Raw genomic sequence first — 27,571 nt, 5'->3', positions numbered from 1 at the left:
ATATATCCAAGTGCCTTTTTGACATATGTAGCTAAATATCCCATATCACAGTCTCTGCATCCTTCCCTAAAAGCCTGTGTGTTCTGCCTTGGTTCTCTGTTTTGGTTAAGGGTATCACCAACCATCCACTCACCCAACCTAAATACTGCAAAGTATCTGTGTGTCTTCCCTCTTCATGTCTAATCAGGTGCCAAAACCTGTAGTCTCTTCCTCCCGAATACCCCTTAAATGTGGTATCTCTCTCCCTCTTAATATTTTGACTTTAGATCCAAATGGTGTCTGGATCTAGCCTCCTATCTGACACTCTGCTACTCATCTTATATCCTAGATTTGTAGCCTAACCATCATTAGTATCAAGTGGATTTTGTTGTTTTTCTCTTTGAAAACTTCTTGTGACTCCTTGCTGCCTAGAAAATTAAGCTTTAAAGACATTACATTCAAGACATTTGCAGACTGGCTGGAACCTAGTCTCATTTCCTGCCAGTCTACTAGCTATAAATCTGACCTCTGTAGCCAAATTATGCATTTTCATTCTTCCATACCTTGCTTGAACTGTTCCCTTGCTTGGAATACCATTTTCCTTTCCTTCTTCTTCACACCTAGAACCCTTCACATAAAAAGTGTATCCAGCTGGGTGTGGTGGCTCATGCTGGTAATCCCAGCACTTTGGGAGGCCAAGGCAGGTGGATCATCTGAGGTCAGGAGTTCAAGACTAGCCTGGCCAACATGGTGAAACTCTATCTCTGCTAAAAATATAAAAATTAGCCGCGCGTGGTGGCACACACCTGTAATCCCAGCTACTTGGGAGGCTGAGGCACAAGAATCACTTGAACCCGGGAGGCAGAGGTTGCAGTGAACCGAGATGCATGTCATTGCACTCCAGCCTGGGCAACAGAGCAAGACTCTTGTCTCAAAAAAAAAAAAAAAAAGTGTGCCCAATAAATGTTCATAAAATTGAATCATACATAACATGGTTTCTCTTTTTCTGTTGTCTACACTGAATTAGTGATAATAGGAGAATTTATATATTTGTGCTGATAAGCATCACAGATTATAGGGATTTGTCTACTTTCTTTATGTTTACTATTTTTTTTTTTTTCCACTAAATGTAAGCTCCTTGGAGGGGGCAGGTCCTTAATCTTATTTGCCACTATATCCCAGGTATCTCGACCCAAGTAAGTACTTCATAAGCATTTGTCATGCAAGAGAATGAGTTCAGGCCCTGTAAGTCTACTTTGAATGTATTCAAGGCTCAAAACAGATTGCTAATTATTAATTCATATTTCTCAGAAAAGAAGCTTAACTTTAGTAATACAGTTTTATAACTTTTACTGTTGTTGATAATTTCCATTTAGTGACATTATTTACATCTTACCCTGTACTAAGAAGGAACAATTTGTTCTTCAGACAGGAAATCATTGCGTTGTGTTTGTTTCTTTATTGGTAGTGAAGCATACCACATAATTGGAGTATGTACTTTTGCTCACTATTTTGTATTCATCTAAAGAAAAAATGGTTTGGAAATTATTTCCTATTATTTGTTAATTTTCAACTGACATTTAATCTTGGTATCCTTTCCTATCAAACTGCGATGTGATCATCTGCATTCCCTGACTAGTTAGTAAGGGGAACTTTGAGTATCAGATAAAATAGTTCAGTATGAAAAAAAATAGTACGGTGTTGCTTGTCTTTCTTCATCTGGATACATACAAAAATATTATTTCCCAGACTTTTTAGCTAAGGACCTTTATGGTCATCTGTCTAAATTACACAGATTCTCTATCTTTCGGAATGTATCAACTGATCCTCCATTTCGCCTGTGATTTTTTTTTTTTTTTGAGATTTGCTTTTTTATTTATTTTTTGTCCCGTTTTACTGTTGTTGTTTGTTTGTTTCTTTGGCTTTCACAAAATCTTTATCGTCCCCCTTTGTCTGTTTGCTTTCCAAATTGATAACTTTGAGTTCTTTGACCTTTAAAATGTCTTTTTCAGGCTCTTGTCCATCCTTTTCTACGAATATCTGTCATAGGACAAATGACTGACATCTTCACAACAGACCTAGAAATCACTAAGGGAAGAAGGTGCCAAAACAGAGTCTTAGAGGCCTAGAATAGAGCCAATTTTCCTATTCTTATAGGATTAAAATGGAAAAGGGAGTCTTGGTTATTCTATTCTTATCTGGTGACATTTGAAGTTTCCATATGGTGTTGCCACACTTCAGAATGAAAAGAAGAGCTCATGCCACCAAAGATCACTCCTGTTCTTCTTATCCATCCGTATCCCAATCCTCTTTAGCACACTGCTTTTTTTTCTTAGAGATAGATCTCACTATGTTGCCCAGGCTGGTCTCACATGTCTGGCCTCAAGTGATCTTCTTCCTTCAACCTGCCAAGTAGCTGGAATTATAGGCATGAGCCACTGTGCCTGGCTCCCTTTAGTATACTTTTTTTTTTAACTTTTATTTTAAGTTCAGGGGTACATATGCAGGTTTATTATGTAGGTAAACTAATGTCATGGGGGGTTGTTGTACAGATTATTTTATCACCCCTAGTACCCAGTAGTTATTTTTTCTGGTCTTCTCCCTCATCTCATCCTCCACTGTCAAATAGGCCCCAGTGTCTGTTGTTCCTCTCTTTATGTCCATGTGTTCTCATCATTTAGCTCCCGCTTATAAGTGAGAACATGTGGTATTTGGTTCCTGCGTTTGGTAAGGATGATGGCTTCTAGCTCCATCCATGTTTCTGCAAAGGACGTGATCTCATTCTTTTTTATGGCTGTGTGGTATTCCGTGGTGTATATGTACCACATTTTCTTTATTCATTCTACCACTATAGGCACTTACACTGATTCTGTGTCTTTGCTATTGTGAATAGTCTGCAGTGAACATTCATGTGCATGTCTTTGTGATAGAATGACTTATATTCCTTTGGGTATATATTGAGTAATGGGAGTGCTGGTAGTTCTGTTTTTAGGTCTTTGAGGAATTGCCACACTACTTTCCACAATGGTTGAACCAATTTACATTCCCACTAATAGTATATAAGTGTTCCCTTTTCTCAGCAACCTCACCATTTGTTATTTTTTGACTTTTTAATAATAGCCATTCTGACTAGTATGAGATGGTATCTCATTGTGGTTTTGATTTGCATTTATCTAATGATCAGTGATACTGAGCATTTTAAAATATGCTTGTTGGCCACAACATGTATGTTTTCTTTTGAAAAGTGTCTATTCATGTCCTTTGCCCACTTTTTAATAGAATTGCTTGGTTTTTTTTCTTGTAAAGTTGTTCGAGTTCCTTCGGGGTTTTTTTGTTTGTTTTTGTTGTGAGATGGAGTCTCACTCTGTTGCCCAGGCTGGAGTGCAGTGGCGTGATCTTGGCTCACTGCAACCTCTGCCTCCTAGGTTCAAGCAGTTCTCCTGCCCCAGCCTCCCAAGTAGCTGGGACTACAGGCATGCGCCACCACACACAGCTAATTTTTTGTATTTTTAGTAGAGACGGGGTTTCACCGTGTTAGCCAGGATGGTTTCGATCTCCTGAGCTCGTGATCCACCCGCCTCGGCCTCCCAAAGTGCTGGGATTACAGGCGTGAGCCACCACACCTGGCCAAGTTCCTTCCTTATAGATGCTGGATATTAGACGTTTGTCAGATGCATAGTTTGCAAACATTTTCTCCCATTCTGTAGGTTGTTTGTTTACTCTGTTGATAGTTTCTTTTGCTGTGCAGAAGCACTTAAGTAATTAGATCCCATTTATCAATTTTTGCTTCTGTTGCAATTGCATTTGTTGTCTTTGTCGTGAAATCTTTGCCAGTTCCCATGTCCAGAATGGTATTGTCTAGGTTGTCTTCCGGGTTTTTGTAGTTTTGGGTTTACATTTAAGTCTGTAATCCATCTTGAGTTAATTTTTGTATATGGCGTAAGGAAAGGGTCCAGTTTTAATTTTCTGCATATGGTTAGCCAGTTATCCCAGCAACACTTACTGAATAAGGAGTCCTTACCCCCATTGGTTTTGTCAGCTTTGTTGAAGAGCAGTTGGTTGTAGGTGTGTTGCCTTATTTCTGGGCTCTCTATTCTGTTCCATTGGTCTATGTGTTTGTTTTTGTACCAGTACCATGCTGTTTTGGTTACTGTAGCCCTGTAGTATAGTTCAAAGTTGGGTAGCATGATACCTCCAGCTTTGTTCTTTTGCTTAGGATTGCCTTGGCTGTTCAGGCTCTTTTTTGGTTCTGTATGAATTTTTAAATAGTTTATTCTAGTTCTGTGAAGAATGTCCTTGGTGGTTTGATGGAAATACATTGAACCTGTAAGTTGCTTTGATCATTATGGCCATTTTAATGATATTGATTCTATAGTTCATGAGCATGGAGTGGTTTTCCATTTGTTTGTGTCATCTCTGATTTTTTTGAGCATTGTTTTGTAATTCTCATTGTAGAGCTCTTTCACCTCCCTGGTTAGTTGTATTCCTAGCTATTTTATTCTGAGTGTGGCAACTGTGAATGGGATTACGTTCCTGATTTGGTTCTCAGCCTGGCTGTTGTTGGTGTGTAGGAATGCTGGTGATTTTTGTATGTTGATTTTGTATCCTAGACTTTGCTAAAGTTGTTTATCAGCTGAAGGAGTTTTTGGACTGAGACTATGGGATTTTCTGTAGTCTATATTTCTGTGTCTATTCTAGATATAGAATCATGTCATCTGCAAACAGGAATAGTTTGACTTCCTCTCTTCTTATTTGGATGCCCTTTATTTATTTATCATGCCTGATTGCCCTGGCCAGGATTTCCAATAGGAGTGGTGAGAAAGGGCAACCTTATCTTTTGCCAGCTTTCAAGGGGAATGCTTCCAACTTTTGCATATTCAGTATGATGTTGGTTGTGGGTTTGTTGTATACTTCTGTTATGAACAGAAGATAAAGGCAGTCTTAGGTTGGGATTACTTGGACTTAATAGTTGCAGTGGTCAACTTTAGCATGCACGATTTCACCATATATTTGTGCCTTATTGCAGTGATGACCATTGCCAGGTTATATTCAAAATTATCACTAAACACCCTGCAATGCAATGATAGCCCACCTTTTACTTTTTAGTCTTGACCTTTTTACTCTTTCCCCGTTTTGTTCTCTAAAGAAGAATGATCCTTCCTTAATTTGAGTCCCAATCTATCTATTTGACTGTTGGTTGAAACCGAATAGGTAGCTAGCTACTTCTCTCTACGTAAGGCTACAGTGACAGCCGATATTGCTTCCTTTCCATCTGCTGACTTGTGACGTAGGGCTTGTTCTTTCTCTTAATATGTTACTTAGATACTCTATTCCATCTTCTGTCATTAGGATGTATGATTACACTGTCCTTGCTTCTGTTTGCCTGCCCTGGCATCCTGCTCTCACCATGCTGGGGATCTTAAAGTATTACTATCCCCTTTTTCATTCTGCCCTGTCTCTTTTCACACCTCCACCTCCACTTCCCCCACAAATTTCTTATTCCTGTTAGTTGATTACTTCTAAATATGAATAGTTTCTACTTCTTAACCACGATAAGGCCCTCTTCCCAGGACCTTACTTTTGAGCAGCTTGTTTCTTGGCATGTTTCTGTGTGATATCAGTCTGTTTATAATTTAAGAAACTTGCTTCAAATAAATTTTTACAGTTAAGACCCATCTCACAGTTATGCAGCTTCAGATCTCTCTCCCATAGAGTACCTTAACCAGAGGAAATGAAGATATCCTTTAACATCTTGTTTGCTGAGCTCTTTTAAAATACATTAACCTTGAAGTTTTCTGCACTCTCTGTTAATAGTGAATGAAAGAGCCCAGCACATCTCCAACAAAGGTTTTTCAAGTTCATAGGGTTAACTTAAAGTGTCACACACAGCTATAGTCTGTAGGCTGGGCTTCATTGTGTAATACTTCAGAGAGAGTTTTGGGTTGTGTGGGCCCCCTACCCGAACCCCGCCAACCTCATGGTGTTTCCTGTAATTCATTAAATTGCCGATTGCTCCATTTATCTGCCAGAACCCACCCACTTCCAGGGTTGGCCTTTTCCTTCCTATTCCTTGTGAATGTAAAGTCCAAGTCTTAGAAAATTCCGATCTCAAATAAATTGTACTTGGTGTTCCTCTAAACATTAATGATATCGTTTAGAAAACATTTAAACAGAGAGGCTATTTGTTCATTGCTGATGTTAGGCCTTATACTTGTCTAGCAAATTTTAAGCTCCTTGAGGGCAGTGGACTACATCTTACATAGTCACATCTCTATTCCCATGTCATTACTCACGTCACTTATAATACACAGTACCCAGCAAACATTAAGTATTCAATCAAACCATTCAAAGCCTAGGCTCTGCAAATCACACACAAGTCCGGAAAACTTTCCCAGATTTCTCCAATAATATTTTGGTTGTTTAACCCTGATAACACAGAAATGTGTTGTGTTGTTTGTTTTTTGTTACATTGTGTATATTTGATGTTAGACCAAACCTCTCCTGGTTTATAGACTTTATAACGTTTGTTAGTTTAAAATAAAACAATAATACTGATTACTTATCATTTCTGTTAGAATTTCCATGTTTATCATAGCTTAAATTGTTTAAAATGATAGATTCAGGATTCAGATTTCTTGCATTCTTCATTCCATTCTAGTGTTTCTCAAACTTTTTGGACAGTGACACATATTAAAAAGTAGACTTTGCAGGGTACTTCTAGCATAAGAATACAGAGTACACACCTGTATTCTTATGCTAGAAGAAAAGTTCCTCAAAATGCATCTTGTGACATTCAGTGCTCTGCAGTGTTTTTTATTCTGTTCTGTTTCATTTTTAAGTTACTGATCAAGACCTACTAAATTGAAAGTCATTCCTTCAAAGTCCTGGGGATGTGTTTCTGTATTAATCAGCTAACATAGTCAGCACTTAACTATATATACCACTTATTGTTCTTCACTACTTAATTAGTTTTGTGACCTTGGGAAAGTCACATGTTTAATGTTCAGTTTTTCTACAAAATGAAGATAATAGTAATGTTTACTTCATAAGGAATGTTGTTAGGAATAGATTAGATATGTAAAATACTCAGCACTCGCAATAAACACTGGAATGTTAACGTCTCTGTTGTTTTTGCTGTCATTATTGTTAAAATTACTTTGATTTGACCTTCCTATCTGTTTTGGAAATACTGTATGTAAAACATACACTACATATAACTTGTTTCCTTTTAACTTTTATTACATATATTTACATTTTACATTGTTTAGCTGTAGGTATAATTTGGATATAGTGAAATGCACAGATCTTAAACATTTCAATTCAGTGTGTTTTTACAGATGCACACATCCACATAACCCACACTCCTATCAAGACTCAGAACATTCTTATCACACCAGGAGCTTGTGCCCGTTCCCAGTCAATGATCCCCCTGTCCCCAGAGGAAACCAGTGTTCTGATTTTTTTTCACCATAGTTCAGTTTTGTTTATTCCACAACTTCATCTAAACAGAGTCACATGGAACATACTCTTTTATGCCTGGCCTCTTTTTTTTTGTTCAGTATGATGTTCAGGTTCATCAGTGTCACTGTATGTATCAGCACTTTGTTCCTTTTTTTTTTTTTTTTTTGAAACGGAGTCTGGCTCTGTCGCCCGGACTGGAGTGCAGTGGTCGGATCTCAGCTCACTGCAAGCTCCGCCTCCCAGGTTTACGCCATTCTCCTGCCTCAGCCTCCCAAGTAGCTGGGACTACAGGCGCCCGCCACCTCGCCCAGCTAGTTTTTTGTATTTTTTAGTAGAGACAGGGTTTTACCGTGTTAGCCAGGATGGTCTCAATCTCCTGACCTCGTGATCTGCCCGTCTCGGTCTCCCAAAGTGCTGGGATTACAGGCTTGAGCCACTGCGCCTGGCACTTTGTTCCTTTTTATTGCTGTCTAGTATTCCATTTTATGAATGCACTACATTCTGTTTATTCTCCTCTAGACTGATATCTGATTATTTCTAGTTTGGAGCTATTATGAATAAAGCTGCTATAGGTAATTGTATAAAACTCTTTTGTAGATATGTCTTTTTATATCTTTTGGATTAATATTTAATACTTAGAAGTAGAATTACAGGTAGGATTTGTCTAACTTTATGAGAAATTTCCAAATCAGTTTCCAAAGTAACTGTACTATTTTATACTCTCACTAGCAATGTGTGAGTGTTCTAGTTACTCTACATTCTTTCCAACATTTGATGTTGTCAGTCTGTAATATTAGCCATTCTAGTGGTTGTATAGTGGTATCTTCTTATTTTTTTAACTTACACCTCCCTGATCCCTAATGACTTGAGCACTTTTTCATATACTATTGCCTATTGCAATTTTCTCTTTAGGTCTGTGATGCATTTCTATTTTTGTATATGGTGTAAGGTATGCATCTTCTCATTGTATTTTCAGAAATGTACAGTCTCCTGAAAAAAGAGATTAGGATCTAATGTATCATTTGAAATAATACTTTTTTCAGTTGGAACAAATGTACCACTTTGGTGATGATACTGATAATGGGGCAGCTGTGCCTGTGTGGGGCAGGGGATATATGGGAGATCTCTGTATCTTCTGCTGCATTGTGCGGTGAACCCAAAAGTGCTCTAAAAAATAAAGTTGTTTTGTTTTTGTTTTGTTTTGTTTTGTTTTGAGATAGTGTCTCACTCTGTAGCCCAGGCTGGAGTATAGTGGCGTGATCTCAGCTCACTGCAGCCTCTGCCTCCCAGGTTCAAGCAGTTCTCCTGCCTCAGCCTCCTGAGTGGGGACTACAGGCATGTGCTGCCATACTAATTTTTATATTTTTAGTAGAGACAGAGTTTCACCATGTTGGCCAGACTGGTCTCAAACTCTTGACTTCCGGTGATCTGCCCGCCTCAGTGAAAAATAAATTATTTTTAAATTATACTTTAAAATTCTTAATTTATATTCAGAGCATTCTCCCTTTATTAGTTTATTAATCTGTTCGGTACTTGTTGAATTCCTAAACTTATTTTCTTCCCCACCTCAAAAGGTTATTATTATGGACTCAGTTCAGAATGTACATATAATTTGTTTCAACCACCTACCTACGCTGAACAAGTAAGAAAAAAAGAAAAAAAACTCTCAACACGTTTGATTTCAGTTTCATTAGAACATTTCACAGGACTCTGGAAATTGAATGTTGAAGCAGCTACATTATGCTGTTTACTCATATTCCTTTTTTTTTTTTTTTTTTTTTTTTTTAAGAGACAGAGTCTCACTCTGTCACCCAGGCCGGAGTGCAGTGGAGCAGTCTCAGCTCACTGCAACCTCCGCCTCCCAGGTTCAAGCAATTCTCCTGCCTCAGCCTCCTAAGTAGCTGGGATTACAGGCACCCACCACGACGCCCAGCTAATTTTTGTATTTTTAGTAGAGACGGGGTTTCGCCATGTTGGCCAGGCTGCTCTCGAACTTCTTACCTCAGGTGATCACCTGCCTCGGCCTCCCAAAGTGCTGGGATTACAGACAGGCGTGAGCCATCGTGCCCAGCCTGTTTACTCATATTCTCATGCTGTCAACAAGCAGCCTAGGGGCTAGAAGTGCCACACTTGTACTTATTTATACAAAACAATTTTTAGTCTTAAATTTAGTACACTTCAGTCAAATAATAATAAATGGTCATCAGTCCTTATGTAAATAATTGCTCTTATAAATATTTATGGTTGCAGGTTGACTCCAAAGGGAATATTTGAAGTTCATTCTATTTCACTGTTAGTTAAAATATTTTTGAGACAGAGTCTCACTCTGTTACCCAGGCTGGAGTGCAGTGGTGCGATCTTGGCTCACTGCAACCTTCCCTTCCCAGGTTCAAGCGATTCTCATGCCTCAGCCTCCTGAGTAGCTGGGATTACAGGCATGCGCCACCATGCCCAGCTAATTTTTGTATTTTTAGTAGAAACGGGGTTTCACCGTGTTGGCCAGACTGGTCTTGAACTTGTCACCTCAAGTGATCTGCCCACCTTGGCCTCCCAAAGTGCTGGGATTACAGGTGTGAGTCACCACACCTGGCTAATTTTTGTATTTTCAGTAGCAACGGGGTTTCCCCACACTGGCCAGGCTGTTCTTGAACTCCTAAACTCAAGTGATCTGCCTGCGTTGGCCTCCCAAAGTGCTGGTATTATAGGTGTGAGCCACTGAACCTGACCTGAAATATTTTTAAATCATGAAAATTTTTTCCCTTTACTGTCATGTTAAATTTTTATACTATTTTCCAAAAATTAAAGTTTAATTTAAATGAGGCTAAATCAGCTCTTTTATTGGTATCAAACATTAAAATCTAGTTCTTGTTCAGCAATTGTAAAGGAATTTCCAGAACAAGATTTTCTTATAATATTGTTGTCACTTTTATCCAGAATGTTTGCTTTATTTCCAGTTGCTCAGGTTGCTATAAACTATTTATAACTTATCTATAGTGTGAATTACTTGACAATAAATAGATTCAATGTGCATGTGAAAATGATTCCTTTTAACGTGCTTTTGGTAGCATTAACCAAATGCTTGGAATCATATTCTTGTTCTGGTCCCTGGCATGAGGTCTTCAGATTTCTTTGAAGACCTATGATGTTCATATTGCTGATTACTTTTTAAAATATCACTTCAGAATTGTCTCATTAGTGGCAAAAATGCATCCTAATCCAGTTATGGTACCAGCCTTAGTCTTGAAAATAAAACCTTCTAGTCGAATATAAACTTCCAATTAAATGGGCCTTAATTCTTCACCATTGGATTTTGAACCATTTTTCATGTTAGTGCCAAAGAATAAAAAGAAATTGATTTCCTACTTTTAAGATTGGAATGTACACACACACTATCCGGGGAAGTGGGGTGGAGATGACTACTTCATATTTCGTTTTGAAGTTAGGAATAACACAACTGAAACTTCTGGAGAGCAAGTATGGCCAACTCTAAGAATATTATGTGATTTGATTTTAAGCTTTCAGTAGTGGTGTGTTTCATTCAGCCTGTGACAGTAAAAATGAGTAATAGATGACTAGTGTGCTCTGGCTGCTGTGATAATACCCTCTATTATTTATTGAATCTGTCTAACCAGCCATTTATTTTTCTGTTGTCTGCAATTAAAGACCATCATGTTTTCTGACAGTGTAGGAATTTCTGTTCAGTTAAAGTGTATGTTGTTATTGGATTAAAAATCATAAAATTGAATTTATTTTTATTACTAAACCCCCCCAAAACATAAATCTAAGATCATTTAAAATTTCTTATAAAATTACTGAAATATCATTAATATATTAAAACCCAGCTTTGATAGTTTTGAATATAGGTGTTTGGTCTTCAGATTTTGACCTGAGATATAAATGACAGTGATAGCACATATAGTCATTGACCTTGTAGCCAGCCTCCAAGATGGCTCCCAGTGATCTCTACCTCCTGATATTCACACCCTTGGGTAGTCTGCCCCCAAATTTACCAGAGTTGGTCTGTGTGACTGATATAATACATCAGAAATGATGGTGTGTCACTTCCAAGATTAGGTTATAAAAGACATTGGGACTTGCATCTTGGTCTCTGTCTCTTTTAGGGATCTGGGGGTCACTTGCTCTGTGGGAAGCTGGCACTTGTAAGGAGCCAAGGCCTATGCCAACAGTCATGTGAGTAAGTAAGCATGGAAGTGGGTCCACCAGTCCCAGTCATGGTTTCAGATGACTACAGCCCTGACCAACAGTTTGACTGCAACCTCATGAGACCCTGAACCAGAACCACCCAGCTAAGCCCCTCCCAGGTTCCTGACCCTCCAAAACTGTGAGATTTTTTTTATGTTTATTATTTAGGCTGCCTACCTTGGGGGTGATTGGTATGCAGGAATAGGTCATCATTACACACCCCCATTAAATTTCTTCATTCTTCAAATCTTAATATCTGTTTTGGGGTTTTATTATTATTTATACTATTAAACCTGTAATCCATATAGTTCACCTGACTGAATCATTAAGTTGATTGAAATATACCATGTTCTGTCTTCCATGTTGCAGTTCAGTGTTTGGTATAATAAATATAGACTTTGAATTCACCTTTCCTATATTTGATCCCATATTAGAATGTACTTAAGAGAATCGCTCTCTGACAAGGAGTCTTTTTTAGGTTATTCCACAGATCCTTTTCCTTTACAGGCAAAGCTGTCTCTGTATTATACAACTTGTAATTACTATGTAAGTGATTATGGAATTACTATGAAGTACTGCAAGAGAAAGCAGACAGCCAAACAACTGTTCTCAGGCTGAGACCTCACCAAAGAAGCTCTTTGTCTATTACTCATAACTCTGTGGTGCTTATTAATTATACAGGGTAATCACAGTGTGGGTTTTAAAAGTCATATTTTGGGGATTAGTTAACTATATACTACTCAAACCAGAGAGACAGCTTCTCAGCAGATCTGATGTCAAGGTCATGAATTGTAGTCTACCTCCTACTCTTCCATCCCACTTTCTTCATGGTGCTCTGAAAAGGAAAAGGTTATTAAAAATATTTGGGTGTACTTTTTCTATTTCCTTTTTGCCCTACTAAACCAACAATGCCAGTAATTATTCCTTTACCATCACTAACTATACTGAAATGGCTATCATGAATAAAAAATGTGACAGTTAGAATTCTAAGTAGTATTTCAGCTGCGTAAAGAGATTATTTTTTCTTTTACTTCTTTTTCTAAACTTTTCTATTTTTCTAAACATGGCCTAAAAAAGTGGGGGAAAAAAAAAACATAGCTAGGTGAGGTGGTATGTGCCTTTAGTCCCAGCTACTCAAGAGGCTGAGTTGGGAGGATCACTTGAGCCCAGGAGGTCAAGGCTGCAGTGAGCTGTAATTGCACCACTACACTGCAGCCTGGTTGACAGAGCCAGACCCTGTCTAAAAAAAAAAAAAAAAAAAAAATGTTGCTTTCAGTGAGTTATAGGTAATCAATTTCAGGTTTTTTAGCTGAATTTAAAGAAATTTAAAGAAACATGGTAAAAGGGAAACATTGATGAGTCCCATGTTGTTTGGCACTGTTGCTTTTAAAATATAACTAGCTTTTTGGTTTTATTTTCATTATGTTTTATTGATTGATTGATTGAAACAGGTTCTCCTTTTGTTAACCAGGCTGGAATGCAGTGGTATAATCAGAGCTCATAGCAGCCTAGATCCTGGGCTCAACCAATCCTCCTGCCTCAGCCTCCCAAGTAGCTAGGGCTATAGGCACATACTGTCATGCCCAGCTAACTTTTTGTTTTTTGTAGAGACAAGGTCTCCCTATTTTGCCAAGTTTGGTCTTAAACTCCTGGGCTCAGGTGATTCTCCTGCCTCTGCCTCCCAAAGTGCTGGGATTACAGATGTGAGCCACTGCACCTGGCCATTCACCATGTTTTAAAATAAGAAAAGGAATGACTGGTTCAGGAGTTGATCTTTTATTTCTGCATCCTAAATGGACTAGAGGTTATTTTGAAATTTTACAGTGAATTTCCTTTTTAACTTGGAGCTGAAAAAAGTCAGGTTTCATCTTAGACTCTGTGTTTTATACCTCCCCCACTTTAATTCACACACACACACATATACACACAATAAGGCTAGAAAGATGGTTATTAGCAACTTAAAGAAATGGATTTCTCTCTTCATATTTCCAGTATACAAATACCATCCAAATACTCCATTAATGTCATAAAGTAAGATGGCTGTAGTTGAGCCAGAAGTAAAACCCCGAACTTCTAGCTGCTTTGAATATTTGCCAGCTAATAACAACATAAAATTTTACCGTAAGGCTAAGTGATTCCTGGGGCCTAAATTGGACAGTCAATGAAGAAGTCTTCAGATTTTCAGCACTGAAATACTTCTGTGTTAAAGAAACCCCATGTTTGCTTTATTTTCTTAAAGATTCCTTTAAATTAAAGCATAGCTGGCTCAAGCCTGTAATCCCAGCACTTTGGGAGGCCGAGACGGGTGGATCACGAGGTCAGGAGATCGAGACCATCCTGGTCTACACGGTGAAACCCCGTCTCTACTAAAAAATACAAAAAACTAGCCGGGCGAGATGGCGGGCGCCTGTAGTCCCAGCTACTTGGGAGGCTGAGGCAGGAGAATGGCGTAAACCCAGGAGGCGGAGCTTGCAGTGAGCCGAGATCGCGCCACTGCACTCCAGCCTGGGCGACAGAGCTAGACTCCGTCTCAAAAAAAAAAAAAAAAGCATAGCCATTGAATTGCAAATTTCTGTTTCTTTTTAAACAGGCTCCTATCTGTGGATGGCGGTGCTAAGAAAACATAACTACTGATTAAATAGTTTTTAAAAATGGATAAATAATAATAGTTTTCATAAATAGATTTAATTTGAAAGCTTAAATTACATAGTACTTTGCTGTAATTTTTTAGTTTCTTCAACCCTGTTAACACTTCATTTTTCATTGCAAAATATCTCAAGAAACTTTTAAATATCTGTGTAATAAGTAAAAAGTAATGTGCGTGTAATATGTGATGCTCAAATGGAGTTCTTCAAGGTCTTCCTACAGAGGTAAGGAAAGAGGGAAGCTTAGGAATATCTTTCCACCCACCTCCTGATCCTTATACTTCCAACTGGGCACCCAGGGCTAAAGCCCTTGACCAGACTCCAAGCACCAGCTTGCATCCCCTTCTTACATGCTCATCCCCAAGGCTCATCAAGCCTTGAAAGAGACAGAAAAGAGAATGGAAAGTAACAACCAAACAGAGACAAGAAGAGGGGGTGGAATTTGGCAGCAGGTGGAAGAGATTTTGTGTGCATTTCTGGTTGTGAGGTGCCTCCATCCTCCTTGACCCATCAACAACTGAGTAATGGTTCATATGTACAGATCACAAGTCATCCTAGATTGTAATGTGATCCTACTTACATTTTGCACACTTTATATATCTGCTGGCATTTTGTTAGGTCTCTAAATATATAAACTCATAAAATTGTCATGCTTAACATATTTTAGAAATGCTAGTGCCATAACATGGGAAAAAAATAAGATGTATCTGCTAATATAAGCATTCATAAGCAGATACAAGCAGAAGCAGTAAGCACAGAGGTTAAGGACACAGATTTTGGAGCTGGGCTGCCTGGGTTTAAATGCCAGTTCAGACAACTTGCTAGATGAGTAACCAGGAATAGTTTTCTCATCAGCAAAATCGAGGTGATAGCACTACCTTACAGGGTTGTAAATTTTAAACAAGTTAATATGACTATAAATATTTAGAACAATGTCTAATACATAGTGCTTTATGAGTATTTGTTCTTGTTAATATACCATGCCACCTTTCTAATGCTGTTTCGTTAGATGGCTCAATCTGACTTGTAATTAGCAGTTACATTTATACTAATACCACAACCTTTACTGTATAACCACTGGATAGCAAATACCCCCTTCTCAGTAGTTTTAAAAAGCAAGATGCTTATTTTTTTTTTCCTCTTTCCCAGGCCCAACACAGAGATACTTTCATTGAAGAACGCTATGGAAAATATAACATCAGTGATCCTTTAATGGCTCTACAGAGAGATTTTGAAACACTGAAGGAGAAAAATGATGGCGAAAAGCAGCCAGTCTGCACAAACCCACTCTCTATTCTTAAGGTGGTGATGAAGCAGTGCAAGAACATGCAGGAACGCATGCTGTCCCAGCTAGCTGCTGCTGAGAGCAGGCACCGAAAGGTAGGCTCACCTCAGTTGATGTGTAAATCTTTGTGAAATCTTTATAAATTATGCCTGATACTTAATTGTCATCTGCCAGTTTTTCACAGTAATTCAATTGGGCATCTTGCGGGTATCAAAAAGGCCCTTAGTTTATGTAAGAGTCAGGAGATAGAAAAGAAAACACAGCTTATTCCAAGTATTAAGTTTAGAGAATGTGCCAGACACATTATTTAAGACGGCATTCCTTCTTGATATATCACTCCAAAACACTTTGTATGTTTTTGCAGTTCTTGATCATTCAAACTTTGGGGTTTGGCCAAGCTTGTAGCTGAAGGGAGTGTTCTCTATTTGCTTACTTAAGAGATAAATAAAAAGATTAACAGGTATTTGAGGCATGCTATATCCAAGGGAGAGAAAGAATTTACCTGAGGATAAACACAGAAGCCAATAGATTATTTTCATTTATTCCTGTTATTCCTAGTTTTGAGTTTCATTGCATTTTATTGTTCATGAAACCATAAACAGTTGCTAGTGTTCTACTCTATTAGTGAATGTGTGTGTGTGTGTTTCCATATTTAACGAGCCCTACATTAGGAAGGCAAACCTTACAGTTATTTACCTTAAAGCTGTTCTACCCTATTAGTAGAGAGTGTGTGTGTGTGTGCGTGTGTGTTTCCATATTTAACAAGCCCTACATTAGGAAGACAAACCTTACGGTTATTTACATTACTTACCTTAAAGCTGTTCTACCCTATCAGTAAAGAGTGTGTGTGTGTGTGTGGTGTGTGTGTGTGTGTGTGTGTTTCCATTTCTAACAAGCCCCTAAGAAGGCAAACCAGTGCTTTTCTCTGCTTCATCTTACTGGAATTCTAGTGCTTGTGAATTTATTCACCAACTTGTCATCTTGTCATTTACTGCTCAAATTTGGCCTGTGAAAGATGCTTAGCTACAATCTTCATTTTTAAAACACTATCAGTTTAGATTCATGCCAACAAGGCAGTTGTCAGTGCATTTGGTAGGAAACATTTTCATCTGAAAAACTGGGTTAGCAGCTGCAAAATTTGGTGGACTTTACTTTTCTGGTTACCAGCATAAGAGCCATCTGCTTAAATTGCATCTGATAAATTTTCTAGGCTCTGGGTCTTGCACGTGATCTTTTCTTTCCCTTCACGGAAGCCAAATGAAAGGCCAGAGTGGAACTTCTTAACCATGTGGATAGGCCTCAGATGTTCCACAATCCCCCACCAAATAGAATGTTCAGAGTTTATGTATTTTTGTAGGAAATGTATTTTTTCCATAGCTTTAATTAGATTCTCCAAGTTACCAGTTACCCAGGACCCAAAAAAGTTTAACCTCTGGTTAGAATGAAGTAATCTGAAAACATTTACACTCCAATTTAAAAGGTTATCAATGGGTGGATGGGTGGGAGTTAGTTGCCTAAATTTGGTGGGGGGGGCAGCTTTTACATAATCCTCTAAAAAATCTTCACAACATTCTTGTTTAATAGGCCTTATTTCCACTTCATCCATGAGGTGACTGAGTCGTGTTGAAGTTAGTTGGGCTAGCTTTCGTGCCCATGGAAGGTGTACTATGGACAGTTTGTGGCTCTAGGTGATTGGAGAGAGGAAGAAGTTAAAAATAATTCAAAATTTCTTAATACTATATTGCAGTGCTAAATGTTTTAAGTACTAAATTTAAGTACTACATTTTTGAAACAAAGGACCTATCTATTTTTTTTTTCTTTTTTTTTTTTGAGATGAAGTCTCACTCTGTCACCTAGGCTGGAATGCAGTGGTGCAGTCTCGGCTCCCTGCAACCTCTGCCTCCCAGTTCAAGTTTAAGTGGTTTATCAAAGTAGAATGCTGACTTTGTTAGACATCAAAGAGTACCTAGAGGCTTATAATTAGAGTGTTCATAGTCTCACCTTATGCCTGTCACCTTGGCTTAGTTATTAACCATATTCCCTTTGACTGTCAGAAATATTCTGGTTTGAATAATAAATTACATGGTCATTGTGCTTACAATGAAAAACAGTTTCCTATTCCACCTCTTCTCATTCCCCATCCTCCCTTGTATTCACAGGCAACCACTTTTTTCTTTTAGCCATTCACTTTGGTAGCTAACCTCCATATTTCTAAATACTGCCCTGTTCTCTCTTGCTTTTTCAATTTTAGACTTTTATATTACTTTCTTTTGTATAGGTGCATATTTAGTTATCTTACACCCCACCTCCCTTTCCTTAACCCTTACCCAGAACAAATTTAATCCTCTTTACCCACCACCATTCTCTGTCACATCTAGTATTCCCAAATCCTGAGCCTGTCACACTATTTCTTGAGTGTGACAGGCTCAGGATTTGGGAATACTAGATACGACAGATGCCAGATGCTGATGGTCTGTGTGCAGGAATCAGGGTGAAGGGACAAATAATTCTGAAAATACAAGCTTTAAAGGCCAGACACGGTGACTCATGCCTGTAATCCCAGCACTTTGGGAGGCCAAGACAGGCAGATCACTTGAGGTCAGGAGTTCAAGGCCAGGCCAGCCAACGTGTGAAACCCCATCCTCTGCTAAAAATACAAAAATTAGCCAGGCATGGTGGCAGGCCTGTAATCCCAGCTACTCGGGAGGCTGAAGCAGGAGAATAGCTTGAGCCCAGGAGGTGGAGGTTGTTAGTGAGCTGAGATCACACCACTGTAATCCAGCTTGGGTGACAGAGCAAGACTGTCTCAAAAACAAAAACAAAGACAGGCTTTGAGCCAGTTCTCCTGTTTTCTGTTCTACATTTCACTTCTCCTCTGTAGTGCCTGCCACCTCCAGGTTCCATCTCTTTGGGGCTCTGCAAGGCAAAACAGCTTCCCTCCTTCAAATTAAAGTAGTTACCACTCCTCCAGCCTCTTTTCTTCTTCAAAGTATTATTAAAATTCCTTCTCTGCTAGGGGCTCTCTCCTTTGTCTTTGTGAGGTTTTAGTGTTTTTATTCCATTTCTGTAATTTTAGAGGACTCTCAAACGGAAGAAGATACGACTTACCACTTTTGGCCAAAAGCATGTCTTTCTATTAAATTGAAAAATTAGATTAAAAAAGAAAATGTGCCAAATTTTTTTTCTTTCTTTTATTTTGAGAGACAGGGTCTTGCTATGTTGCCTGGGCTGGAGTACAGTGGCTATTAACAGGTGCGATCATAGCACCCTATATCCTGGAACTCTTGGGCTCAAGTGATGTACCTCAGCCTCCCAAGTATCTGGGACTACAAGCAGACACCACAGCACCAGTCACTCTTTTTTTTTTTTTTTTTTTTTTTTTGAGATGGAGTTTCACTCTTGTTGTCTAGGCTGGAGTATAATGTGTAATGGCACAATCTTGGCTCACCGCAACCTCTGCCTACTGGGTTCAAACGATTCTCCTGCCTCAGCCTCCTGAGTAGCTGGGATTACAGGCATGTGCCACCACACCTGGCTAATTTTATATTTTTAGTAGAGATGGGGTTTCTCCATGTTAGTCAGGCTGGTCTCAAACTCCCAACCTCAGGTGATCCGCCCGCTTTGGCCTCCCAAAGTGCTGGGATTACAGGCATGAGCCACTGTGCTCAGCCCCCCCCCTTTTTTTTTTTTTTTTTCACTCTGTTGCCTTGTTGCCTGGGCTGGAGTGCAACGGCATAATCATGACTTACTGCAACGTCGACCTCCCTTGGCTGAGGTGATCCTCCCACCTTAGCCTCCTGAGTAGCTGGGACTACATGCACACCTCACCATGCCTGACTAATTTTTGTGTTTTTTTGTAGAAATAGGGTTTTGGGTTGGGCACAGTGGGTCACACTTGTAATCCCATCACTTTGGGAAGCTGAGGCAGAAGGAGCACTGGAGTCCAGGTGTTTGAGACCAGCCTAGGCAACATGGCGACACCCCATCTACAAAAAATCAGCAGGCCGTAGTGGTGCATGCCTGTAGTCCCAGCTGCTCAGGAGGCTGAGATAGGAGGATCACTTGAGCCTAGGAGGCAAAGATTGCAGTGAGCCGACATGATGCCAGTGCATTCCAGCTTGGGTGAGAGTAAGACCCTGTATCCCCCAAAATAAAAGAGAAGAGAAGAGAAGGAATGAGAGAGAAAGGGGAGAGGGGAGAAAGAAATGGCTGGTCTTCAACTCCTGGGCTTAAGCGATCCTCCTGCCTCTGCCTCCCAAAAGTACTGGGATTACCGGCATGAGCTCATTTGTATTTTTATAGGGCGGTTTCATGACCCAGAAAATTTTCTCTCTTCACTCATAAAACTTTTTAGTGAGAAGACTAAGAAATGGCCTTTGGGACAAGAGTGCTCTACCCTGGAGGCCTGGGCCAAGGCACTTCTGAAGCATGAGCAGAAGCTACTAAGCAATCAGAATATTTGCAGTTGTAGATGGGATTATGTGAAAAATGTCCCTTTAAATTTGTATTCTCGGCCATGTGTGATGGCTCACACCTGTAATCCCAGCATTTTGGGAGGCTGAGGCGGGTGGATCACTTGAGCCCGGGAGTTCAAGACCAGCCTGGGCAAGATGGCAAAACCCCATCTCTACAAAAAATACTAAAATTAGCTGGGCATGGTGGTGCACACCTGTAGTCCCAACTACTCGGGAGGCTGAGAGGTGAGAGAATTGCTTGAGCTCAGGAGGCCGAGGCAGCAGTGAGCCGTGATTGCACGACTGCAGTCCAGCCTGGGTGACAGAGCAAAGACCCTGTCTCAAAAAATAAATATATTTGTCTTCTTCTTAAAATTGGGCTTAATCCTTTGGCACCAGGATAAGTGGAATAGGGGTAGGCAGGTTAAATAAAAGGCCTTATGAAAAATCTCCATTTGGCCGGGCGCGGTGGCTCAAGCCTGTAATCCCAGCACTTTGGGAGGCCGAGACGGGCGGATCACGAGGTCAGGAGATCGAGACCATCCTGGCTAACACGGTGAAACCCCGTCTCTACTAAAAATACAAAAAAAAACTAGCCGGGCGAGGTGGCGGGCGCCTGTAGTCCCAGCTACTCGGGAGGCTGAGGCAGGAGAATGGCGTAAACCCGGGAGGCGGAGCTTGCAGTGAGCTGAGATCCGGCCACTGCTCTCCAGCCTGGGCGACAGAGCGAGACTCCGTCTCAAAAAAAAAAAAAAAAAAAGAAAAGAAAAATCTCCATTTAAGATCTGTATAATTGAGCCTTTTTTCATGCAGTAGGAAGTCAAGAGAGTCTTTTCACCTCTTACCTAACTATATAAAAAGGTATATTATTAGTTAAACAAGGCACACCTAGAATGTCACCTATTTGAAATGTTGAATTTCAGGCTTCTTCTTTGGTGCCTCTGGTGATTTGAGCATTGAGAGGAAAATCTCAGCTTTCAGGTTTCTGTGATCCTGTCTTGCTCCATCACCTGCACCTGGCCCCCAGTAACACCAAACTGCCTGCAGTTTCTTGGAATTGCCATTATTTCTCGAAACCTCCTCAACCCCTCTAGCTAATTAGTTGCTCTCTTCTCTCTGTTTGCATATCATTCTCTGCATACTTCAAGTAAAGTAAATATCTTACTGTTTAATGCAGAGCTTTCATGTCTTTCACTGTAAGTCAGTGTGCTCCTTGATAGCCCTTGCTGGGTTTCATTTATTCATTTGTTTGATCTCTGGAACTATCTTAGGTGCCTGATTTGGCACTTAGTATTGGTTGTATTAATAAATGTGACTCCTTGATATTTGGAAATGAAATTTTAAAAATTCTTTAAAGGTGATCCTAGACCTTGAGGAAGAAAGGCAGCGGCATGCACAGGATACAGCTGAAGGAGATGATGTCACCTACATGCTAGAGAAGGAAAGAGAGAGGCTGACTCAACAGGTAATTAAGGTAGAGGGATTAACAGTAGCATTTGCCTGGAATCTCATTTCCCAAAGATTATTTTGCAGGATGCCAATTGGTATTGTTCAAAAAAGGGGCTTTGTGGTCAAATAAGTTTAGGAACTACTGGATTAACCAAAGTTAAACAGGTTTCTAACTTTGTTAGGATCTTTAGTATGCAGAAGCACATTGTGAGTCTTGAAGAACAAGATAGGGTATTCTGTGTTTAGAAAATCCATGGTTTTATAAAATCTTTTATTGGCATAGATCCCTTACTGTGGGACTATTGTTCCATAGAACACTCTTTGGGGAATGATAACTTACGGCTTGTAGCTCTCAATCTTTTGACTTAGAACCCCCAGTAAGAAATATTTTATGTCACAACCCAGTATATGTGGCCACACACAGTCATGCCTGAAACAAAAATCTCATGAAATCATATATAACCCCTACTGCTACAGTACACATTGATGTTTTCCATTTATATATTTTTTTAAAATTCTAGTCATGGCTCAATTTGTTTCCCCATCTGTTAATGGATCTTAGTTTGAAAAACACTTGAGTTTCTTCAACCTTTCCTTCTCACAGAGAATCTCTGCCTCAAATAGGGTTGGGAAGACAATTAAAACAGACTATATTTGTGTAAAAAATATGATTCAGGCTGAGCACAGTGGTTCACACCTGTAATCCCAGCACTTTTGGAGGCCGAGGTGGGCGGATCACCTAAGGTCAGGAGTTTGAGACCAGCCTGACCAACATGGAAAAACCCCATCTCTACTAAAAATACAAAATTAGCCAGGTGTGGTGCGCGTGACTGATCCCAGCTACTTGGGAGGCTGAGGCAGGAGAATCGCTTGAACCCAGGAGGCGGAGGTTGCAGTGAGCTGATACTGCGCCATTGCACTCCAGCCTGGGAGACAAGAGCAAAACTCAGTCTCAAAAAAAAGTATGATTCAAATGCAACTGTTTGTGTTTGTTTGTTTCTAAGACCCAAGAAAATTATTGCTGAAACTTTAAAAGGTTTGTTTTCAGCAACATTCATCACAAAATGTGGTTGATACAGCTTTCTGTTATCTTGTTTTGATTGGTTCTGATGCTCTGCACATACATGAAATGCAAAGATACATCATATTCCCACTAATCACTCCAAGACAGTACAGGAACTAGAAGTGCCTCCCAAATCATCAAAGAAAGATTAAATCATAATGTGTGCATTTTTTGTTAGGTGTTCTGAAACTTCAGAAATACTTGATCTAAGCACTGTGATATGCATGTTAATCCTGTATACCAGAGAACAGCTAACGAAGACACTCTCCTTGATCACAGTTTTTCAGTATATCTCTCTTTTCTTTTTTTTCTAGTTGGAATTTGAAAAATCCCAAGTGAAAAAGTTTGAAAAAGAACAGAAGAAGCTCTCTAGTCAGCTGGAAGAGGAGCGCTCCCGCCACAAGCAGCTCTCATCCATGCTTGTGCTTGAGTGCAAGAAAGCCACCAACAAGGCAGCCGAGGAAGGACAGAAGGCAGGAGAGCTGAGCCTGAAATTGGAGAAGGAGAAGAGCCGGGTGAGTAAGCTGGAAGAAGAGTTGGCAGCTGAGAGAAAGAGAGGCTTGCAGACTGAGGCCCAGGTAGAGAAGCAGTTGTCAGAGTTTGACATCGAAAGGGAACAACTGAGAGCAAAACTGAACCGAGAAGAGAACCGGACCAAAACTCTGAAAGAAGAAATGGAAAGCTTAAAGAAGATAGTGAAGGACCTAGAGGCTTCCCACCAGCACAGTAGCCCTAATGAGCAATTGAAGAAACCAGTAACTGTGTCCAAAGGCACAGCAACTGAGCCTCTCATGCTGATGTCTGTGTTTTGCCAAACAGAGAGTTTTCCAGCAGAAAGAACCCATGGGAGCAACATAGCCAAGATGACAAACACTGGGCTGCCTGGTCCTGCCACTCCTGCTTACTCATATGCAAAAACCAATGGCCATTGTGACCCAGAGATACAAACTACCAGGGAGCTGACTACAGGCAACAATGTAGAAAACCAGGTGCCTCCACGGGAAAAATCTGTGGCATTGGCCCAAGAGAAACCAGTGGAGAATGGTGGGTGTCCTGTGGGGATTGAGACTCCAGTCCCAATATCCAGTCCACTCCCTTCCAGTGGGAGCTCACTGTCTCCCAGCAGCACTGCCTCCTCCTCTCTAACATCCTCTCCTTGCTCTTCACCGGTACTCACTAAGCGTTTATTGGGGTCATCAGCTAGCAGCCCTGGCTACCAATCATCCTACCAAGTAGGGATCAACCAACGGTTCCATGCAGCTCGGCACAAATTTCAGTCGCAAGCAGATCAGGAGCAACAAGCCAGTGGCCTACAAAGCCCTCCGTCCAGGGATTTATCCCCCACCCTCATAGACAACTCTGCCGCCAAGCAGCTGGCCCGAAACACAGTCACTCAGGTGCTCTCCAGATTCACTAGCCAACAAGGGCCAATCAAGCCAGTCTCTCCCAACAGCTCTCCCTTTGGCACAGACTATCGAAATCTGGCCAACACTGCCAATGCAAGAGGTGACACAAGCCATTCACCTACTCCAGGGAAAGTGTCCAGTCCCCTGAGCCCCCTGTCTCCAGGAATCAAGTCCCCAACCATCCCCAGAGCTGAGAGAGGAAACCCTCCACCCATCCCACCCAAAAAACCTGGCCTCACCCCTTCTCCATCTGCTACCACTCCATTGACCAAAACTCATTCCCAGGCAGCCTCTTTGACCACCACAGAAGACCTTGCCAGCAGCTGCTCTTCCAGTACTGTTGTAGCAAATGGTAAGGATGTTGAGTTACTTTTGCCTACCAGCAGCTAGTCCCTAGGAGGGAGTCTCCACGTTTGACATTCCATCAGATTTCGTCCAAAAGCTCAGTCCGACTTTTGAGTCAGATTATGTTATTTATTTTGATAATAGCTGAAACCATCTGTATAATACATTTAGTGTATTTCACCATTTTGTATTTTTTAAGTAGAAACTGAGTAGTTTGGATTTTTATGGCTCACATCTTTTTACTGAAGCCAGAAAGGCACCTCAAAGATGTCTCAAGCTCAGCAGTCACCGTCATGTTGTGATGAAGAAAGCAAATCACCAGGTGGTGATTTGGTATCTATTTGGGAACTAAAATCACTCAACACTTATTTTGAATTATGCAGAAGTGGTTCATGCAGATTTTTATTCCAGATGAACATGTTTTAAAAGTGCCTGAAATATGACTGCCATATGAATGTGATTCTGCAGCAAAAAACACAAAATGGATCATTTAATTGCAGAAAATGACATCCTCTGCGAATTCTGAATGTTAAAAACCAACACTGCTTTTGATTCTCTTTTAATGTTTTAATACAAGCTTTGTGTTCTGAAACAAGGCTGCATACGTAGAATGGGAATCCTCCTAAAGGTGGGTGTGAACTCACCACAAGCTGAGCTTTTTAGAGCCCTTGAGAAACCCTCCTGAGCACTAAGCAGTTGGGGTGCTGATTTTCTTGTACTTTTGAAAAATTAAGTCACTCCCAGTTTCCTGCTTAAGTTCTTGAACAGAATGAAATCACATCTCCATTCAAAAAATGTCTCAGATATCTACTGTTGTGTAAGGAACTTCTGATTCTGATTGCTGTTACTTGAATAGGAAATGGTTACTCATTCTGTATAAAAGTTTTGCAACAGAATGACATTTTTATTCTGTAGTCAAAAAGCAATAACTTGAAATTCACTCTTTGTAATATTATAAGTCAGAATTATACAAGTTTTACCAAATTGTTACACTTAATCTCCAAGCCGCCAGAACCTGATATCTATATCTATAAAACCAAATTAACTTTTGCTTAAATGGGAAGTATACATAGATCTGTACAGAAACATTACCCCTTTACATGTTTACCATACACACACTTAAACACATGAATATTAGTGTGATTATATCTTTGGAGTTTGCAATATAGCATAAAGGACAAGTAGAACTGCACATTAAGATTACCTACCAAAGCACCTGGATGTGGCTGGGACGCAGTCAAAGGAGGAGTTTTGTCCACAGGATGGTGGGGAAATTCCAAATGAAGCCCAGATCTTCAGTATCACAAAAAGGCAGAGCTGGCCAGGCACAGTGGCTCATGCCTGTAATCCTATCACTTTGGGAGGCTGAGATGGGGAGGATCGCCTGAGACCAGGTGTTCAAGACCAGCCTCATCAACATAGCGAGACCCCATCTCTGTTAAAAAAATAAATAGGCAGAACTAAACTAGCCCCAGTGTCACAAAACTCAGCTGGTCATATAAATGAGTGAAACAGGCCCTCAAGCAGTGTAAAACAGCTGGGAGTAGTGGGAGCTGTGGCAAACTGAAGTGCCCAAGCCCCATTTAAAAAGGGCATCTGTTCAGCTCCATCTACTTGCTGCCGTGCAAGAATGCTAAACCAAGATTACCAGTTCTTCACATTTTTTGAAATCCAGATTTCCATGAGAAACATTCTCATTTTTAAATATCAAGAACTGATTTTAAAATGTTTAAATAGTGCTGGTTAAACAAACACTTCTGCAGCTGGATTTAGGTTGCAAGCTGCCAAGTTGCAACCTCTTTCATTCTGAAAACTTCTGTCATTTTCATCATAGCAAGTCTATGTGGACAAAAGCCTCCAGACTTTCCAACTGTGTAGGCCAGTACAGCTGGCAACGTTCATAGAATATAATGACTATCCCTGTCTGCCAAATAAGACTATCCACAACCCAGCTCAGACACAGTGGTTATATGGATTTTGTGTCCATACTGGGGAGGCCTTGGTGTACTCACATACATTCTCCTAGCCAACATCTATCCAGCAGCCCTGACCTCCTGCTATAATTTAAGTCTATTTCCTTTTAATCTAGTAAGAGTTGATAGTAAAAAGGCAGGTGATGGAAATCAGTGTATAAATCACAATGGAGTATATTGGTGACTCCACAGCTTATAGTTTGATAAAGGCAAATATGTGAAAAATAAAAATGCTACTAATGCCCCAAGGTGTCTATCAAAATGATGTAGGGGGTATCTTAAACTGTCCAAAACAATCATGCATTGAACTTTATTCCTATGCAGAGCCAAAATGAATAGTGTTGATAAAATAGTTAAACTTTTTAAACTGGAGAGGAGGCTACAGTGCCAGAGAGTTATTGTCTCTTTTGCTTTAAATGGTAATCTTAAAAGTTGCATTGTGCTCTTCCTTTGTTTTGGGATAGATATATATAGAGAGAGATACTATAAGGAAGTTTATTTCTTAGGAAGTGCACTGAATAATGTATTTCTTTTACAGTGTAATATGGGGGTGGGGATATGCAAAAGAAATGTGTATTTTTGCTAGTTGCCTATCTTCTGAGATAAATAAGCACAATCTTGCAATGGATCCAATAACCCAGTTAGGTATTATAGATTAGTATTTAAGTTTGCTGTAGATTGTGTGTGTGTGCTAAGTAAAAGTTCCATGATTCACAATTTTAGTATTAACCCATGTTGCAAAAGCTATTACTGGCCAACAGATTGTAATGATGTGTACCATATAACACAAGCATTAACTAGGCATTAACGTTTGTAAAGCCAAATACACCGTGCAGAAGTCTTCATTTTTATAACAGACTACATTAAAACAAGTTAAATCATGCTGTTTGGGGGGAAATAGTCTTGTTTGTACAAAGTGAAAAATGGCACAATTTGGGCGATTTTGTTGGGAAGAGGGTGGTATAGAGGGAGCACTTGACTGTGGCTTTGACAAACCAAATGAAGTCAATGACCCATCCAGGTTAGACTCCCTAAGGAACTAAAATATTGATTTTCTTTAGAGTCTTAGAGCTGGAAAAAGCCTTTACAATAATCCAGTCTGTGATTTTTTAAACCATTTGGTGGTTCTGGACCTTTTTGAGAATCTTAGAAAAGCCATAAAGTTTATCCCTAGAAAAATGAATATGCCTATATGCAAAATTTGTTTGATGGCTTCATAGGATCCAGAGACCCTGAAGCCATCCATGGCTCATGTATTCCTGCTTAAGAAAGCATAATCTTGTTCTGCCCTCTCATTTTACAAATGAT

General features: G+C 39.9%; 1 protein-coding gene across 1 annotated transcript in view; it reads left to right on the top strand.

Moving 5' to 3' along the window:
- The window catches only part of CTTNBP2NL (CTTNBP2 N-terminal like), a 65,947-nt gene extending 38,802 nt beyond the window's left edge, over window positions 1-27,145 (top strand). The window contains exons 4-6 of the mRNA XM_033196304.1: window positions 15,438-15,668; window positions 21,385-21,492; window positions 22,854-27,145. Coding sequence (XP_033052195.1) covers window positions 15,438-15,668; window positions 21,385-21,492; window positions 22,854-24,335 — 1,821 coding nt within the window. The 3' untranslated portion in view covers window positions 24,336-27,145. The remainder of the gene's footprint in view (window positions 1-15,437; window positions 15,669-21,384; window positions 21,493-22,853) is intronic.
- Window positions 27,146-27,571: the final 426 nt, after the last annotated feature.

This window comes from Trachypithecus francoisi, unplaced genomic scaffold (assembly GCF_009764315.1).
Source record: "Trachypithecus francoisi isolate TF-2019V2 unplaced genomic scaffold, Tfra_2.0 Lachesis_group5, whole genome shotgun sequence".
In the NCBI taxonomy this organism is placed as follows: Eukaryota; Metazoa; Chordata; class Mammalia; order Primates; family Cercopithecidae; genus Trachypithecus; species Trachypithecus francoisi.
The sequence above is the reverse complement of the archived record's forward strand: the minus strand, read 5'-3'. Positions and strand labels throughout refer to the sequence as shown.